General features: G+C 43.5%; 1 protein-coding gene across 6 annotated transcripts in view; it reads left to right on the plus strand.

Moving 5' to 3' along the window:
• Positions 1-19,543, plus strand: part of guf1 (GTP binding elongation factor GUF1) — an 84,008-nt gene that overhangs the window by 17,044 nt on the left and 47,421 nt on the right. For 5 of the 6 annotated variants that reach the window (XM_070863153.1, XM_070863162.1, XM_070863183.1 and 2 more), the window contains 2 exons: positions 17,936-18,139; positions 19,155-19,294. In XM_070863153.1, coding sequence (XP_070719254.1) covers positions 17,936-18,139; positions 19,155-19,294 — 344 coding nt within the window. The other variant, XM_070863192.1, reaches the window with a different exon arrangement.

The raw sequence follows: 19,543 nt of genomic DNA on the forward strand, positions 1-19,543 counted from the left end.
TGAGTAGAGGCCCAACCTCCTCAACTGTTCCTCATAAGTCAACCCCCTCATCTCCGGAATCAACCTTGTGAACCTTCTCTGAACTGCCTCCAAAGCAAGAATATCCTTTCTTAAATATGGAAACCAAAACTGCACGCAGTATTCCAGGTGTGGCCTCACCAATACCCTGTATAACTGTAGCAAGACTTTGCTGCTTTTATACTCCATCCCCTTTGTAATAAAGGCCAAGATTCCATTGCCTTCCTGATCACTTGCTGTACCTGCATACTAACCTTTTGTGCTTCATGCACAAGTACCCCCAGGTCCCACTGTACTGCATTTTTCTCCATTTAAATAATAACTTGCTCTTTGATTTTTTTTCTGCCAAAGTGCATGACCTCACACTTTCCAACATTATACTCCATCTGCCAAATTTTTGCCCACTCACTTAGCCTGTCTATGTCCTTTTGCATATTTTTTGTGTCCTCCTCACACATTGCTTTTCCTCTCATCTTTGTATCATCAGCAAACTTGGCTACATTACACTCGGTCCTTTCTTCCAAGTCATTAATATAGATTGTAAATAGTTGGGGTCCCAGCACTGACCCCTGTGGCACTCCATTAGTTACTGATTGTCAACCCGAGAATGAACCATTTATCCCGACTCTCTTCTCTATTAGTTAGCCAATCCTCTATCTATGCTAATATATTACCCCCAACCCCGTGAACTTTTATCTTGTGCAGTAATCTTTTATGTGGCACCTTGTCAAATGCCTTCTGGAAATCCAAATACACCGCATCCACTGGTTTCCCCTTTATCCACCCTGTTCGTTATATACTCAAAGAACTCCAGCAAATTTGTCAAACATGACTTTCCCTTCATAAATCCATGCTGACTGACCGAATTTTGCCTTTCCAAATGTCCTACTGCTTTACTAATGTACTCTTAACATTTTTCCAACCACAGATGTTCAGCTAACAGGTCTATAGTTTCCTGCTTTGTGTCTGCCTCCTTTTTTAAATAGGGGCGTTACATTTGCAGTTTTCCTATTTGCTGGGACCTCCCCAGAATCCAGGGAATTTTTGTAAATTACAACCACTGCATCCACAATCCCTGCCTCTACTTCTCTTAAAACCCTAGGATGCAAGCCATCGGGTCCAGGGCATTTATCTGCCTTTAGTCCCATTATCTGACTGAGTACCACCTTCTTAGTGATTATGTTGAATTCCTCTCCCCCTATAGCCACTAGACTATCCACTGTTGGAATATTGTTAGTGTCCTCTACCGTAAAGATTGATACAAAATATTTGTTCAGAGTTTCTGCCATCTCCATGTGCCCCATTACTAATTCCCCGGTCTCGTCATCGAAGGGACCGACATTTACTTTAGCCACCCTTTTCCTTTTTATATACCTATAGACACTCTTGCTATCTATTTTTATATTTTGCACTAATCTATCTCCCCTTTCTTAATCATTTTTTTAGTCATTCTTTGCTGGCTTTTAAAAGCTTCCCAGTTTTCTGTCCTCCCACTAGTTTTGGCCACTTTGTTTGCCCTTGTTTTTAATTGGATACCATCCTTTAATTAGCCATGGATTGCTATCTTTTCTTTTGCACCCTTTCCTCCTCCCTGGAATATATTTTTCTTGAGAGTTGTGAAATATCTTCTTAAATGTACACCACTATTCATCAACTGTCCTACACTTGAATCTATTTTTCCCAGTCCACTTTATTCAACTCTGCCCTCATACCTTCATAGTCTCCTTTATTTAAGCTTAGTACGCTGGTTAAAGATCCAACTTTCTCACCCTCTCATCTGAATTTGAAATTCACTCATGCTATGATCACTCATTCCGAGGGGATCCTTTACTAGGAGATTGTTTATTAATCCTGTCTCATTACACAGGACCAGATCTAAAATAGCCTACCCCCTGGTTGGTTCCGTTACATACTACTCAAGGAACCCGTCCCTTACGCACTCTATGAACTCTTCCTCAAGGCTACCCTGACCAATTTGATTTGTCCAATCAATATGGAGGTTAAAATCACCCATGATTATTGCTGTTCCATTTTTACAAGACCCCACTATTTCCTGGTTGATGCTCTGACCATCAGAGTTGCCACTGTTAGGGGGGGGGGGGCCTATAGACTACGCCCACCAGTGACTTTTTCTCCTTATTGTTCCTTATCTTCACCCAAACTGTTTCAGCACCCTTATCATTTGAGCCAATATTGTTTCTTACTATTGCAGTGATTCCATCCTTTATCAATAGAGCTACCCCACCTCCTTTTCCTTTCTGTCTGTCCTTCCGGATTGTCAAGTACCCCATAATATTTAATTCCCAGTCCTGGTCACCTTGCAACCACTTCTCTGTAATGGCTATCAGATCATACTCATTTGTCTCAATTTGTGCCGTCAACTTATCTATCTTGTTGCAAATACTATGTGCATTTCGACAAAATTCCTTTAAGTTTGTTTTTTTACACTTTTTTCCTGCTTGTTTCCTTTCCTTCAAACTCACTTTCTTTATTTTTGTTTTCTAATTCCAGCTTTACTCCCCTCCCGACTGAATCTAGTTTCAAGTTCCCATCCCCCTGCCAAGCTAGTTTAAACCATCCCCAACAGCACAGCGCGAGGATATTGGTCCCTGCTCTGTTGAGGTGCAACCCGTCCGTCCTGTACAGGTCCCACCTCCCCCAGAAGTAGTCCCAATGCTTCAGGAAACTAAAGCCCTCCCGCCTGCACCATCTCTCCAGCCACGTATTCATCTGCTTGCTAGTGCTGTTGGGGAGGGTTTATACTCATATGACAGTAGGATGGGAATCTATGCATGGAGACCGAGGGAAATAAAATGGGGGCAAAAGTTAGGAAGGAGATGAAGAAAAGTGGAGGTCAGAGAAATCAAAGGCAAAAATCAAAAAGGGCCACATTACAACATAATTCTAAAAGGACAAAGAGTGTTAAAAAAACAAGCCTGAAGGCTCTGTGTCTCAATGTGAGGAGCATTCGTAATAAGGTGGATGAATTAACTGTGCAGATAGCTGTCAACGGATATGATGTAATTGGGATTACGGAGACATGGCTGCAGGATGACCAAGGCTGGGAACTCGGAGGTATTCAGTATTCAGGAAGGATAGACAGAAAGGAAAAGGAGGTGGGATAGCATTACTGGTTAAAGGGAAGATTAACACAATAGTAAGAAAGGACGTTAGTTTGGATGATGTGGAATCTGTATGGGTAGAGCTGCGGAACACCAAAGGGCAGAAAACGCTCGTGGGAGTTGTGCACAGACCACCAAACAGTAGTAGTGAGGTTGCGGATGGCATCAAACAGGAAATTTGGGATGCATGCAATAAAGGTACAGCAGTTATCATGGGTCACTTTAATCTACATATAGATTGGGCTAACCAAACTGGTAGCAATACGGTGGAGGAGGATTTCCTGAAGAGTATAAGGGATGGTTTTCTGGACCAATATGTCGAGGAATCAACTAGAGAACTGGTCATCCTAGACTGGGTGTTGTGTAATGAGAGGGGATTAATTAGCAGTCTTGTTGTGCGAGGCCTCTTGGGGAAGAGTGACCATAATATGGTAGAATTCTTCATTAAGATGGAGAGTGACAGTTAATTCAGAGACTAGGGTCCTGAACTTAAAGAAAGGTAACTTCGATGGTATGAGACATGAATTGGCTAGGATAGACTGGCGAATGATACTCAAAGGGTTGACAGTGGATAGGCAATGGCAGACATTTAAAGATCACATGGATGAATTTCAACAATTGTACATCGCTGTCTGGCGTAAAAACAAAACGGGGAAGGTGGCTCAATCGTGGCTAACAAGGGAAATTAGGGATAGTGTTAAATCCAAGGCAGAGGCATATAAATTGTGCAGAAAAAGCAGCAAACCTGAGGACTGGGAGAAATTTAGAATTCAGCAGAGGAGGACAAAGGGTTTCATTAGGAGGGGGAAAATAGAGTATGAGAGTAAGCTTGCAGGGAACATAAAAACTGACTGCAAAAGCTTCTATAGATATGTGAAGAGAAAAAGATTAGTGAAGACAAATGTAGGTCCCTTGCATTCAGAATCAGGTGAATTTATAATGGAGAATAAAGAAATGGCAGACCAATTGAGCAAATTCTTTGGTTCTGTCTTCACCTAAGGAAGACACAAATAACCTTCCAGAAATACTACGGGACCGAGTGGTAGCGAGAAGGAGGTACTGAAGGAAATCCTTATTAGTCAGGAAATTGTGTTAGGGAAATTGATGGGATTGAGGGCCGATAAGTCCCCAGGGACTGATAGTATTTAAGGAAGTGGCCATAGAAATAGTGGATGCATTGGTAGTCATTTTCCAATATTCTATAGACTCTGGATCAGTTCCTGTGGATTGGAGGGGAGCTAATGCAACCCTACTTTTTTAAAAAAGGAGGGAGAGAGAAAACTGGAAATTATAGACCAGTTAGCCTGACATCGGTAGTGGGGAAAATGTTGGAATCAATTATTAAAAATGTAATAGCAGCACATTTGTAAAGCAGTGATAGGATCAGTCCAAGTCAGCATGGATTTATGAAAGGGAAATCATGCTTGACAAATCTTCTCGCATTTTTTGAGGATGCAACGAGTGGAGTCGACAAGGGAAAACCAGTGAATGTGGTGTATTTGGAATTTCAAATGGCTTTTGACAAGGTCCCACACAAGAGATTAGTGTGCAAAATTAAAGCACATAGTATTGGGGGTAATGTATTGACGTGGGTAGAGAACTGATTGGCAGACAGGAAGCAAATAGTAGGAATAAACGGGTCCTTTTCAGAATGGCAGGCAGCGACTAGTGGGGTACCACAAGGTTCAGTGCTGGGAACCCTTCTATTTATAATATGTATTAATGATTTAGACGAAGGAATTGAATGTAATATCTCCAAGTTTGCAGATGACACTAAGCTGGGTGGCAGTGTGAGCTGTGAGGAGGATGCTAAGAGGCTGCAGGGTGACTTGGACAGGTTAGGTGAGTGGGCAAGTGCATGGCAGATGCAGTATACTGTAGATAAATGTGAGGCTATCCACTTTGGTGTCAAAAACAGGAAGGCAGAATATTATCTGAATGGTGACAGATTTGGAAAAGGGGAGGTGCAATGAGACCTGGGTGCCATGGTACATCAGTAGCCAATCTTTCCAATTCTTTGTCAGATCACAAACGCCAGAGGTCACCTTGCACACATCAAGGATCACCCTGCGCTACTGCTCTTAGCCAAAAGGCCTAGAGCCCAAGTACCGTTCCTGGAAGTACTGCAATACCAGGTTCGTGCCATGGAGGTGGATGGGTCAGCAACCCCACACACCTCCGTGGAGGTGGATGGGTCAAACCGCCCCACCCACCTCAGTCATTGAAAGTTGGCATGCAGGTGCAGCAGGCGGTGAAGAAGGCAAATGGCATGTTGGCCTTCATAACGAGAGGATTTGAATATAGGAGCAGGGAGGTCATACTGCAGTTGTACAGGGCCTTGGTGAGGCTACTCCTTGAATATTGTGTACAGTTTTGGTCGTCTAATCTGAGGAAGAACATTCTTGCTATTGAGGGAATGCAGCGAAGGTTCACCAGACTGATTCCCGGGATGGCAGAACTGACATATGAAGAAAGACTGGATCGACTAGGCTTATATTCAGTGGAATTTAGAAGAATGAGAGGGGATCTCATAGGAACATATAAAATTGTGACAGGATTGGACAGGTTAGATGCAGGAAGAATGTTCCCGATGTTGGGGAAGTCCAGAACCAGGGGTCACAGTCTTAAGGATAAGGGGTAAGCCATTTGGGACCGAGATGAGGAGAAACTTCTTCACTCAGAGAATTGTGAACCTGTGGAATTCTCTACCGCAGAAAGTTGTTGAGGCCAGTCCGTTAGATATACTCAAAAGAGAATTAGATGTGGCCCTTACGGCTAAAGGGATCAAGGGGTATGGAGAGAAAGCAGGAATGGTACTGAAGTTGCATGATCAGCCATGATTATATTGAATGGTGGTGCAGGCTCAAAGGGCCGAATGGCCTTCTCCTGCATGTATTCTCTCTGTTTCTATGTTACTATGCTCTAGCCTCCTATTTCTGTACTCATTAGCTCATGGCACTGGGAGTAATCCGGAGATTACTACTTTTGAGGTCCTGCTTTATAATCTCTCTCCTAGCTCCCTAAACTCATCCCTCTTCCGACCTATGTCATTGGTACCTGATGTGGATTATGACAAAGACACTCAACACAGGCATGTGTGGAGAAAAGAATTGTTTAATTGCTTGATCAAGGGAGACACGGTCGACACCAGTTCCTTAATTGGATGCCTTCCCAACCATTCTCATCGAACACTTTAAGAGCTGCTTCTGTTGTACAGAATTCTTTGCAAAGTCATCATTAACATTATAAGAATTAGGAACAGGAGTAGGCCATCTTGCCCCTCGAGCCTGCTCCGCCATTCAATAAGATCATGGCTGATCTGGCCGTGGACTCAGCTCCACTTACCCGCCTGCTCCCCGTAACCCTTAATTCCCTTATTGGTTAAAAATCTATCCATCTGTGACTTGAATACATTCAATGAGCTAGCCTCAACTGCTTCCTTGGGCAGAGAATTCCACAGATTCACAACCCTCTGGGAGAAGAAATTCCATCTCAACTCGGTTTTAAATTGGCTCCCCCGTATTTTGAGGCTGTGCCCCCTAGTTCTAGTCTCCCCTACCAGTGGAAACAACCTCTCCACCTCTATCTTGTCTATCCCTTTCATTATTTTAAATGTTTCTAGAAGATCAACCCTCATCCTTCTGAACTCCAACGAGTGAAGACCCAGTCTACTCAATCTATCATCATAAGGTAACCCCCTCATCTCCGGAATCAGCCTAGTGAATCGTCTCTGTACCCCCTCCAAAACCAGTATATCCTTCCTTAAGTAAGGTGACCAAAACTGCACGCAGTACTCCAGGTGAGGCCTTACCAATACCCTATACAGTTGCAGCAGGACCTCCCTGCTTTTGTACTCCATCCCTCTCACAGTGAAGGCCAACATTCCATTCGCCTTCCTGATTACCTGCAAACTAACTTTTTGGGATTCATGCACAAGGACTCCCAGGTCCCTCTGCACCTCAGCATGTTGTAATTTCTCCCCATTCAAATAATATTCCCTTTTACTGTTTTTTTTTCCCAAGGTGGATGACCTCACACTTTCCGACATTGTATTCCATCTGCCAAACCTTAGCTCATTCGCTTAACCTATCCAAATCTCTTTGCAGCCTCTCTGTGTCCTCTACACAACCCGCTTTCCCCCTAATCTTTGTGTCATCTGCAAATTTTGTTACACTACACTCTGTCCCCTCTTCTAGGTCATCTATGTATATTGTAAACAGTTGTGGTCCCAGCACCGATCCCTGTGGCACACCACTAACCACCGATTTCCAACCCGAAAAGGACCCATTTATCCCGACTCTGCTTTCTGTTCGCCAGTTAATTCTCTATCCATGCTAATACATTTCCTCTGACTCCGCGTACCTCTATCTTCTGCAGTAACCTTTTGTGTGGCACCTATCGAATGCCTTTTGGAAATCTAAATACACCACATCCATCGGTATACCTCTGTCCACCATGCTCGTTATATCCTCAAAGAATTCCAGTAAATTAGTTAACCATGATTTCCCCTTCATGAATCCATGCTGTGTCTGCTTGATTGCACTATTCCTATGTAGATGTCCCGCTATTTCTTCCTTAATGATAGTTTCAAGCATTTTCCCCACAACAGATGTTAAACTAACCGGCCTATAGTTACCTGCCTTTTGTCTGCCCCCTTTTTTAAACAGAGGCGTTACATTAGCTGCTTTCCAATCCGCTGGTACCTCCCCAGAGTCCAGAGAATTTTGATAGATTATAACGAATGCATCTGCTATAACTTTCGCCATCTCTTTTAATACCCTGGGATGCATCTCATCAGGACCAGCAGACTTGTCTATCTTGAGTCCCATTAGCCTGTCCAGCACCACCCCCCCTAGTGACAGTGATTGTCTCAAGGTCCTCCCTTCCCACATTCCCGTGACCAGCAATTTTTGGCATGGTTTTTGTGTCTTCCAATGTGAAGACCGAAGCAAAATAATTGTTTAAAGTCTCAACCATTTCCACATTTCCCATTATTAAATCCCCCTTCTCATCTTCTAAGGGACCAACATTTACTTTAGTCACTCTTTTCCGTTTTATATATCTGTAAAGGCTTTTGCTATCTGTTTTTATGTTTTGCGCAAGTTTACCTTCGTAATCAATCTTTCCTTTATTTATTGCTTTTTTAGTCATTCTTTGCTGTTGTTTAAAATTTTCCCAATCTTCTAGTTTCCCACTAACCTTGGCCACCTTATACGCATTGGTCTTTGATTTGATATTCTCCTTTATTTCCTTGGTTATCCACGGCTGGTTATCCCTTCTCTTACCACCCTTCTTTTTCACTGGAATATATATTTTTTGCGCACTATGAAAGAGCTCCTTAAAAGTCCTCCACTGTTCCTCAATTGTGCCACCGTTTAGTCTGTGTTTCCAGTCTACTTTAGCCAACTCTGCCCTCATCCCACTGTAGGATGAGGGCAGAGTTGGCTGAAGTTTTTTTAAGCATAGTACGCTCGTTTCTGACACCACTTCCTCACCCTCAATCTGTATTACAAATTCAACCATACTGTGATCACTCATTCTGAGAGGATCTTTTACTAGGAGATCGTTTATTTTTCCTGTCTCATTACACAGGACCAGATCTAAGATAGCTTGCTCCCTTGTAGGTTCTGTAACATACTGTTCTCAGAATCAATCCCGTATGCATTCTATGAATTCCTCCTCCAGGCTACCCCGTGCGATTTGAGTTGACCAATCGATATGTAGGTTAAAATCCGCCATGACTACTGCTGTTCCTTTTTCACATGCCTCCATTATTCCCTTGATTATTGCCTGCCCCACCGTGAAGTTATTATTTGGGGGCCTATAAACTACGCCCACCAGTGACTTTTTTCCCTTACTATCTCTAATCTCCACCCACAGTGATTCAACATTTTGTTCATTAGAGCCAATATCGTCTCTCACAACTGCCCTGATATCATCCTTTATTAACAGAGCTACCCCACCTCCTTTCCCTTCTTGTCTATCTTTCCGAATTGTCAGATACCCCTGTATGTTTAATTCCCAGTCTTGGCCACCTTGCAACCATGTTTCTGTAATGGCCACCAAATCATACCCATTTGTAATGATTTGTGCCATCAACTCATTTACTTTATTTCGAATGCTGCGTGCGTTTAGGTAGAGTGTTTTAATCCTAGTTTTTAAACCATGATTTTTAGTTTTGACCCCTCCTGCAGCCCCTTTATATTCATTGGCCCTTTTTGTTTTTTGCCTTGGGTTTCTCGGCCCTCCACTTTTACTCATCTCCTTTCTGTCATTGGTCAGTCTTTCTACTGTGTGACAATTTTTTTTCCGCTTTGTAACAGATTGATTAATTGCAACTTTGTTAATTGTTTCGCATCCTCCTTGGGTATGAACATATGTATCCTGCATCCTGCCACTAACAGGAATTTATTTCTAAGTTCTGAATACAACGGGAAGCCACTTCCTAGGCCTACGACCTTAGCTCTGAATAACAGGAACTGTACCATTGTCCTACAGTTGCACCTGCTAATTCTGCCACATCAGCAAATTGTGTTTTTGCCTTCCTAATCTAAAACGTGTTTAACTCTTTAATTCCCGCTTCAGTACTGATGTGGACCACGACACCTGGCTGTTCACCCTCTGCCCCCAGAATGCCCTGCAGCTGCTCAGTGATATCCTTGACCCTGGCACCAGGGAGGCAACATACCATCCTGGAGTCACGTCTGCGGCCGCAGAAACACATTTCTGCTCCCCTGACTATTGAATCCCCGACCACTATAGCTCTTTCATTCTTCTTCCTCCCCACCTGTGCAGCTGAGCTGGTAGTGTTTCCATGGACTTGGCTCTGGCTGCGCTCCCCAGGTTGGAGAGCAAGATGGACTCAGTGGACTCCTGCACTACCTGCCTAGTCCTCCTCTTCTGTCTGGCGGTCATCCACTCCCTATCTGCCTGCACACTCTTAAGTTGTGGGGTGACCGCCTCCAGAAACATGCTATCCACGTTGCTCTCAGTCTCGTGGATGCACCGCAGTGACCCCAGCTGCTGCTCAAGCTCCAAAACACGAGCTCGAGTTGGTGCAGCTGGAGACACTTCCTGCACACATGGTCATCCCGGCTGCGCGAAGCACCTGGGACTTCCCACATGCCACAGGATGTGCAATCCATGGGACTGAGCTGCCCTGCCATCCCTCTAGTTATACTCGCAACTATCGAGTAGAACTAAATTCTAAACCTTCGCACAACACACCCAGCCACTACTCAACAAACAGCCGATTTAATTAACTGGCTCTCCTTAGATAATAAAGATCACATATATTTACTGGCAGATGCTACTTACAACAATGCCAAAGGTTTCCTACCGAAAGGAAAAAGAAAAATACTCACCAATCCACCAGCCAATCACTTACCCGCTTGGCTGTGATGTCACATTTCGATTTTGATATTTTTAAAGTACTTTTTGTCCCTGCACCAGCTGGCTCCTCCGACTCTCAGGCCCCTTTTATGGTCCTCTCGATCCTCCCGCTCCTGCTCCTGTGACTCCTCCGACTCTCGATCCTCCCGCTCCTGCTCCTGTGACTCCTCCGACTCTCGAATCCCTTTTATGGTCCTCTCGATCCTCCTGCTCCTGCTCCTGCTCCTGTGGCTCCTCCCACTCTTCCGCCCCTTTTATGGACCTCTTGATCCTCCCGCTCCTGCTCCTGTGGCTCCTCCGACTCTTGGGCCTCTTTTGTCTTGCTACAGTTATACAGGGTGTTGGTGAGGCCACACCTGGAATATTGCGTGCAGTTTTGGTTTCCATATTTACGAAAGGATATATTTGCTTTGGAGGCAGTTCAGAGAAGGTCCACAAGGTTGATTCCAGAGATGAGGGGTTTGACTTATGAGGAAAGGTTGAGTAGGTTGGGCCTCTACTCATTGGAGTTCAGAAGAATGACAGATGATCTTATCGAAATGTATAAGATTATGAGGGGGCTTGACAAGGTGGATGTAGAGAGGATGTTTCCACTGATAGGGGAGACTAGAACTCGAGGACATAATCTTAGAATAAGGGGCCACCCATTTAAAACTGAGATGAGGAGAAATTTCTTCTCTTGAGGATTGTGGATCTATCAAATTCGTTGTTTGAGAGTTGTGGAAGCTGGGACATTGAATAAATTTAAGACAGCAATGGACAGTTTCTTAAACGATAAGGGAATAAGGCGTTATGGAGAGCGGATAGGGAAGTGGAGCTGAGTCCATAATCGGATCAGCCATGATCGTATTAAGTGGCGGAGCAGGCTCGAGGGACCGTATGGCCTACTCGTGCTCTTATTATGTTCTTATGGATTGAAAATTGGTTAACTGACAGGAAACCGAGAATAGGAATAAACGGGTCTTTTTTGGGGTGGCAGGCAGTGATTAGTGGGGCACCACAGGAATCAGTGCTTGGGCCCCAGCTATTCACAATATGTATAAATGATTTGGATGAGGGAATCAAATGTAATATTTCCAAGTTTGCTGACAAAACTAGGTGGGATTGTGAGTTGCGAGGAGGATGCAAAGACGCTGCAAGACGATTTAGATAGGTTGAGTGAGTGGGCAAACACATGGCAGATGCTGTATAACATGGATAAATGTGAAGTTATCCACTTTGGTAGGAAAAACATAAGAACAACGTATTATTTAAATGCTGATGGTTTGGGAAGTGTCGATGTACAGAGGGACCTGGGTGTCTTTGTACACCCGTCATTGAAAGCAAACATACAGGTGCAGCAAGCAGTTTGGAAGGCAAATGGTATGTTGGCCTTCATTGGAAGAGGATTTGAGTATAGAAGCAAGGATGTCTTACTACAGTTATACAGGGCCTTGGTGAGACCACACCTGGAGTATTGTGTGCAGTTTTGGTCTCCTTACCCAAGAAAGGATATCCTTGTCGTAGAGGGAGTGCAGCGAAGGTTCACCAGATTGATTCCTGGAATGGCAGGACTGTCGTATGAGGAGAGATTGGGTCGACTAGGCCTGTATTCACTAGAGTTTAGAAGAATGAGAGGGGATCTCATTAAAGCATATAAAATTCTTACTGGGTTTGATAGACTGGATGCGGGAAGGATGTTTCCCTTGGCTGGGACGTCTAGAACAAGGGGTCACGGTCTCAGGATACAGTAGAAAATTTAGGACCGAGATGAGGAGACATTTTTTCACTCCAGGGGTGGTGAACCTGTGGAATTCTGTACCACAAAAGGCTGTGGAGTCCAAGTCACTGAATATATTTAAGAGGGAGATAGATAGATTTCTAGACACTAAAGGCATCAAGGGGTATGGGGTAAAAGTGGGAATATGGTGTTGAGATAGAGGATCAGCCATGATCATATTGAATGACGGTGCAGACTCGAAGGGCCGAATAGCCTGCCACTTCTCCTATTTTCTATGTTTCTATGTCCACAGATCCCTGAAGGTAGCAGGACAGGTAGATAAGGTGGTTCAGAAGGCATATGGGATACTTTCCTTTATTAGCCGAGACATAGAGCCCAATTTTGGCCATGACTTGCATTAATATTTTTTGGAGTAAGTTGGTTTTTCTGACGTAAGTTTTAAAAAAAACATTTTCCCTAATAAACTTGCTCCAGTGTAACTTAGTGAGGTACGATTTTTTTTAGTTCAGTTTTTTTTTCAAAGGGGGGGTTTCCCAGACACTTAGCCAGTTTTGGGCCATTTATACCACTTTGGCCAGCTAACACTTACACCAAATCAACTTAGGTCAGCGTATGTGGCCAGCTCTGAAAAACGTTGCGGGCAGTTAAGAAATCGGCGCAGGTAAGTTAGTAAGGACCAGCACCCAAGCACCAAGCAGCAAATATTCCAAATAAAAGTTAAAATAACTAAATAAAAATAAAGAACTCAGGTAAACAATTGATTAACAATTCAATATTTGAAGTAAATCCTACCTTGGGCAGGGGAAGGCAGCGGGCCGGCCTGTCCAGGAGGCCATTTGGTGTGCGATAGGGGCGGCCGGCAAAGATGCATCGGGAGGCTGGGGGGGGGCGGGGGCGGGGCGGGCCGGGGGGGAAGGAATGGAGGGAGAGGAAAGGCAGGGCTCGATGGCATCGGGAGGGAGGGAGAGGAAAGGCTGGGCTCCACGGCAACAGGAGGGAGGGTGAGGAAAGGCTGGGCTCGACGGCATTCGGGAGCATGGAGAGGAAAGGCTGGACTCGGTGGCCTGTGCGGGAGGCCACTCGGCCTGGGCTGGGGCGGGAGCGATCGGCATCGGCAATCAACCGGCGTCTGTATTCCACGGGGGGGAGAGAGAGAGAGAGAGAGAGAGGCTGGGCTGCACTGCAAATGAACGGTGGGGGGAGGAGAGGAGAGCGAGTCAACGCAGCATCTGTGGTGGGAGAGAGAGAGAGAGAGGCTGGGCAGATTGCCAAATTTTGGCGCTACTGTGCATGTGCGGACATCGCGACCTGACTGCAATGAGCATGTGCAGACGACCAAGCACTGTTTTCAGTGCAGGACACTGGCTCCACCCCCGACTCGACTGGCCACGCTGCATGGAGAGGCCGGACAGCGGCCAAAGTGAGGAGGAATTTTTTCGCCGCACTTCTGAATGGAGAAAAGCGGCGAAAAAAGGGGTGGGCCAAAATTGAACGCATAGAATATAAGAGCAGGGAGGTTATGCTTGAACTTTATAAATCACTAGTTCGGCCACAGCTAGAGTACTGCGTACAGTTCTGATCACCACATTACAGGAAAGATGTGGTTGCACTGGAGAGGGTGCAGAGGAGATTTACAAGGATGTTGCCTGGACTAGAGAATTTTAGCAATGAAAAAAGATTGGATAGACTGGGTTTGTTTTCTTTGGAACCAAGGAGGCTGAAGGAGACTTAATTGAGGTGTACAAAACTATGAGGGGCCTAGATAGTGGATAGGAAGGACCTGTTGCGCCTAGCAGAGAGGTCAATAACTAGGAGGCATAGAGTCAAAGTCATTGGTAGAAGGATTAGAGGGGAGATGAGAAATGTTTTCATACAAAGGGTGGTGGAGGTCTGGAACTCACTGCCTGAAAGGGTGGTAGAGGCAGAAACCCTCATCTCATTTTAAAAAAAAAGTACTTTAATATGCACTTGAAGTGCTGTAACCTACAAGGCAATGGACTAAGAACTGGTAAGTGGAATTAGGCTGGATAGCTCTTTTTCCCACTGGCAAGGACATGGTCCAAATGGCTTCATTCTGTGCTGTAAATTTCTCTGATTCTCTGAAATCCTGGAACTCCTGGATTGCCTGAATTGGCAATAAATGCTGGCCTTACCAGCGTCACCCCCATCCCCTGAATGAATACATTTTTTTTATATGACCTGACTGTTGCAGTGTGACAGACATTGTCTTCCTACCTTTGGGATCGGGCTTCAGCCAGACTGATATAGTAGAAGTCTTTTCTCTGCTGGTTGTAAAGGCCCAATATTAAACTAAATTAAATTAGAGAGTGTCCATTCTAAATTGCAATGACACTCATGGGATCGCTTGTGTGGGAAATGAACATTTTCAAACTATTGCATTAGGGATTGTTTTCTAAGGCTCGTGCTGAGGTTGTGGTTTTCAAGCTTGGAGAGCTTTTGCCCTACCTCTCCTCGTAGGAGAAAACAAGATGCCTTGCCAGTTAGTACTCAATAAAGCAAAAAAAAAGGAAAAATATTGCATTTTTGAAGCCTACCAGACACAACATAAAAAATAATCACACTAACAGTATAATGGCAAATAGCACCAAAGTGGTGCTGTTACAGGTCTGCTTGGCATTTGTTAAATTGATACTTACGCACAGTTTCAAAATACTGAAATTGCATATTCTTGTGCACTTGCTTGTATTCTGAGTTTGCCAATCCTCACATTTGCACATTCAATCCTCATATACAGGATGCTCTTGAACTGAAACTTGGTTTATTCTGATTGGCAATAGCTCAGCCTTCAATCTAAAAAGAGCACTGCTTACTGAGTACATTTAAAGTCAAACAAATAATCAGAGAGATAACCAAATTTTAAAATAGCCTTGATCTTAATTATTCAGCTTGTAATTGAAAAAAGTCCATTATAGCTATTGATTGACACTAGCAACTTAGCATCAGCAATACATTACAACAGTGACTATTTCCTAAAGTGGTTATGGTGTTGTCTTTCTATTTTCAAAATATAAATTGAAGTATCTGCTTGTAGCTTCATTACATTATGATAGCCAAGTAGGTTTCCGCACGACTACAATTATACTATGCTACTATTGACCTCCAATATCGAACCATTCCCCCAACCAGTGTCGTCTTCTCTTCTTAGGCAGTCCCTCGGAGTCGAGGATGACTTGCTTCCACACTAAAAATGTGTTCTCAGGTGACTGAAGAGTTCAATGTGGAACCTACAGTCTCTGTTACAGGTGGAGCAGACGGTGGTTGAAGGAACGGGTGGGTGGAGGGCCTGGGTTGCCGCGCGCTCCTTCCGCTGTATACGCTTGGTTTCTGCTTGCTCTCGGCGATGAGACTCGAGGTGCTCAGCGCCTTCCCGAATGCTCTTCCTCCACTTTGGGTGGTCTTGGGCCACGAAATTCCAGGTATCAGTGGGGATGTTGCACTTTATCAAGGAGACTTTGAAGGTGTCCTTGAAGCGTTTCTTCTGCCCACCTGGAGCTCGCTTGACATGCCAAAGCTCCGAGTAGAGCGCAGCTTTGGGAGTCTTGTGTCAGGCATGTGGACGATGTGGCCCGCCCAACGGAGCTGATCGAGTGTGGTCAATGCTTTGATGCTGGGGATGTTGGCCTGAGCGAGAACACTGACTGTGCATCTATCCTGCTAATGAATTTGCAGGATCTTGCGGAAGCAGCACCGGTGCTACTTCTCCAGCGCTTTTAGGTGTCTGCTGTATAAGGTCCACATCTCTGAGCCATATAGGAGGACGGGTATCACTACTGCCCTGTAGACCATAAGTTTGGTGCCGGGTTTGATGTCCTGGTCTTCAAACACTCTTTTCCTCAGGCAACTGAAGGCTGCACTGGCACACTGAATGCAGTGTTGGACCTCGTCATTGATGTCTGCCTTTGCTGACAGAAGGCTACCGAGGCATGGAAAATGGTCCACGTTGTCTAAGACCTCGCGTGGATTTTGATAACCGGGGAGGGCAGTGCTGTGTGGCGGGTTCAGCTTGGCAGAACATAAGAAATAGGAGCAGGAGTAGGCTATTTGGCCCCTCAAGCCTGCTCCACCATTTAATTTAATAAGATCATGGCTGATCTGATCATGGAATCAGCTCCACTTCCCTGCCCGCTCCCATTAACCTTTATTCCCTTATCGCACAAAATCTGTCTATCTCTGCCTTATATATTCAATGGCCCAGCCTCCACAGCTCTCTAGGGTAGAGAAGACCACAGATTTACAACCCTCAAAGAGAAGAAATTCCTCCTCATCTCAGTTTTGAATGGGCGACCCCTTATTCTGAAACTATGCCACCTAGTTCTAGATTCCCCTATGAGTGGAAATATCCCCTTTGCATCTATCTTGTCGAGCCCCCTCATTATCTTATATGTTTCAATAAGATCACCCCTCATTCTTCTGAACTCCAATGAGTATAGGCCCAACTTACTCAACCTATCTTCATAAATCAACCCCCTCATTTCCGGAATCAACCAAGTGAACCTTCTCTGAATTGCCTCCAATGCAAGTAAATCCTTTCTTAAATAAGGAGACCAAAACTGTACGTAGTACTCCAGGTGTGGCCTCACTAATACCCTGTACAGTTGTAGCAGAATTTCTCTGCTTTTATACTCTCTCCCTCTTGCAATAAAGGCCAACATTCCATTTGTCTTCTTGATTACTTGCTGTACCTGCATACTAACTTTTTGTGTTTCATGTACAAGTCCCCCCTGATCCTTTGTCGAGGACCTTTGTCTTACGGTGTATTGTGAATTTAGTATGTAGTATCTATAGGATGCACTGTAACAACTCACTAAGTTTACTGCGATAGCAATGGATTTTTATATTCGGAATTCTTTTTGTATTTTTCACATTGGAAATAAAATTATTTTTTTCCTGCTTCACATTTAATTTTCCCCCACTCCCCAACAACTTCTGCCATCAAGAAGGAAAGTGGGAACACTATTGCCTCCAGTCAGGCACCGACACAATACCGTCATCACGGGGTCAATGTCCTACAATTCCCTACCTAACCATTGTGCAGGACTGCTGCGGTTCAAGAAGGCACACCACCACCGTCTCAAGGTTACTAAACATGGGCAATAAACACTGCCTCACATCCTGAGAACAACATTATAAAAATATATTTGCATATGCGCAGAGATCCACTTCTCACCAGTAAACGTTGAATGTATTTGAGAATGAATGTGTCCATATTCTTGAAATGTAAAGGAACCTCTTGACATTACTGTAACCATGACCAGCTACTACACTGGAGTAATATGCCATTATGTATCAAGTTCATGTGGTGTGAGGTGGCCCACTCCAAGGGAGCCTTGCATTGCGATGTTCCAAAGTCTGGGATCTGAGTCTGCAGTTTTGTGTCTCTGCAAAGTAAGCACTACTTTGTAATGATAAAGGGCCGGTATAACTAAACCCTTAAAGAACAGGAGAATTATTTCTGTCATTTGAGAAGTCTCAGCCAAATTTTGTGCACTCATAACATTTAATTAATAACTGATTGCTAATTACAGGCTTTAGTATTTTAGATTAGAAATCTCAGATGTTTCTAGATCATTATTTTAATTTTATTTTAAATGCATAATTTCTGATTTTAGCAACTGAATTAAAATTAGCTGAATGAAATAATTACAAAGTGTTTTTATTTCAGGCCAAGTGCAAACCTTTCAGTTCCACTGAAAGCTTTGGTATTCGACTCCACCTATGACCACTACAGAGGAGTCATAGCCAGTATCGCACTTTTTGATGGATGGGTGCAAAAGGGGGACAAAATAATGTCATCGTACACGAAGAAGGTGTATGAAGTTAATGAAGTTGGAATCCTGAGGCCGGATCAGTATCCAGTAGAAAAACTGTAAGGAATCACTGCTCTGTGTCAGTGTCATGTTCACAAATATTAGAGCAGTAATGGGATGCATAGATGCTACTCAGCAGAGTGAAAATTCATTTCACAAGGAAAACCCAATAATTCAGGTGACAGTCTCAACTTTCTCACAAATGAAACAAGTTCTGTATTTCACAGTTTCCCATTGAGTAATCTGTTGAGATGTAAGAAAATATGCCCCAATTCTAGGTGGTATTTTGTTGCTCCTCAGCAGGTCTTTTTCTTTTCCTTCTTTCTACAAGTGAACAATTTGAAAATTGCCTTAGTGGAATTTGAGTTAGATTCGTTAAACTACTTTGGTACAGAATAGAACGTTGCCATTATAGAAATGAGGTTAAAATGTGCTGCTACTGCTTCAATTCAGTACAGCAATAAAAAAAATGTTAAGTACAGTGGTGCCCTCTAAGTCAAGTTACAGAGCTGAAGTTTGATGTTTCTGTGAGCTACTGTCTGTTTAAGTTGACATGGCTTTGTGATTTTAATCATTCACCTCTACTGAACAGAAATTGGTGTGAATTTCTAATGTAACCCATGTTAGCAACTGCAGAATTAGTCCCAATTGTTTTATCCTCTTGTGCACGTTGGCTCAAGTTAAATCTAAAATAAATTTACCACATAAATGGATTATGTACCGTCATGGCTGAATCACTTGTCAATGCTACATTTTTGGGCTCTGCGAACATTTTACAGAATAGTTGCAAAATGAAGCCTAACTTTTGTACATTGAAAGACCCTTTCTTCCATTTCATAAGCAATAATGGTTATAGTGGCTTATAAACTGCATTTTAATAGGTATCTAGATTAGGATTTAGTTAGATTACAATTCCAATTATACATTGCATTATAACAGTCTAATGTTAATGGTCAAGTGATATAAATTTGTTAGTACAGTATTATCAATAACATTTTAGGGTATTATTTACTTGGAATAGAGACATTATTCAAAACTAATTGTACTAACTAATATTTTTATTGTATTGTGTAGGTGTGCTGGACAAGTGGGCTATCTGATAGCTGGAATGAAGGAAGTGAAGGAGGCACAGATTGGAGACACCTTTCATTTACAGAAACAACCTGTGGAGCCACTAGTAGGGTTCAAACCTGCTAAACCAATGGTCTTTGCAGGTAAGGGAACTGGTGTAGCTCCATCGTGGCTAACGTGATATAAAAAGAACCAACTGAAAGAAGCTGTATTACACGGTAATGTTTCTCATTGGGATTGGAAGTTTTTGCAGCCCTTTAGAGAGTCAATTAATGATCTACACATTTGATTCCTTTTTTAAATGTAAAACAAGCTGACTAATCTCTCCAATTTTTATCACAAGGATCCTGTACTATTTTTTGAGTTCAGTGGTTTATTATCCTGTTGTCTTT

This window comes from Pristiophorus japonicus, chromosome 2 (genome assembly GCF_044704955.1).
Source record: "Pristiophorus japonicus isolate sPriJap1 chromosome 2, sPriJap1.hap1, whole genome shotgun sequence".
Lineage (NCBI taxonomy): Eukaryota > Metazoa > Chordata > Chondrichthyes > Pristiophoridae > Pristiophorus > Pristiophorus japonicus.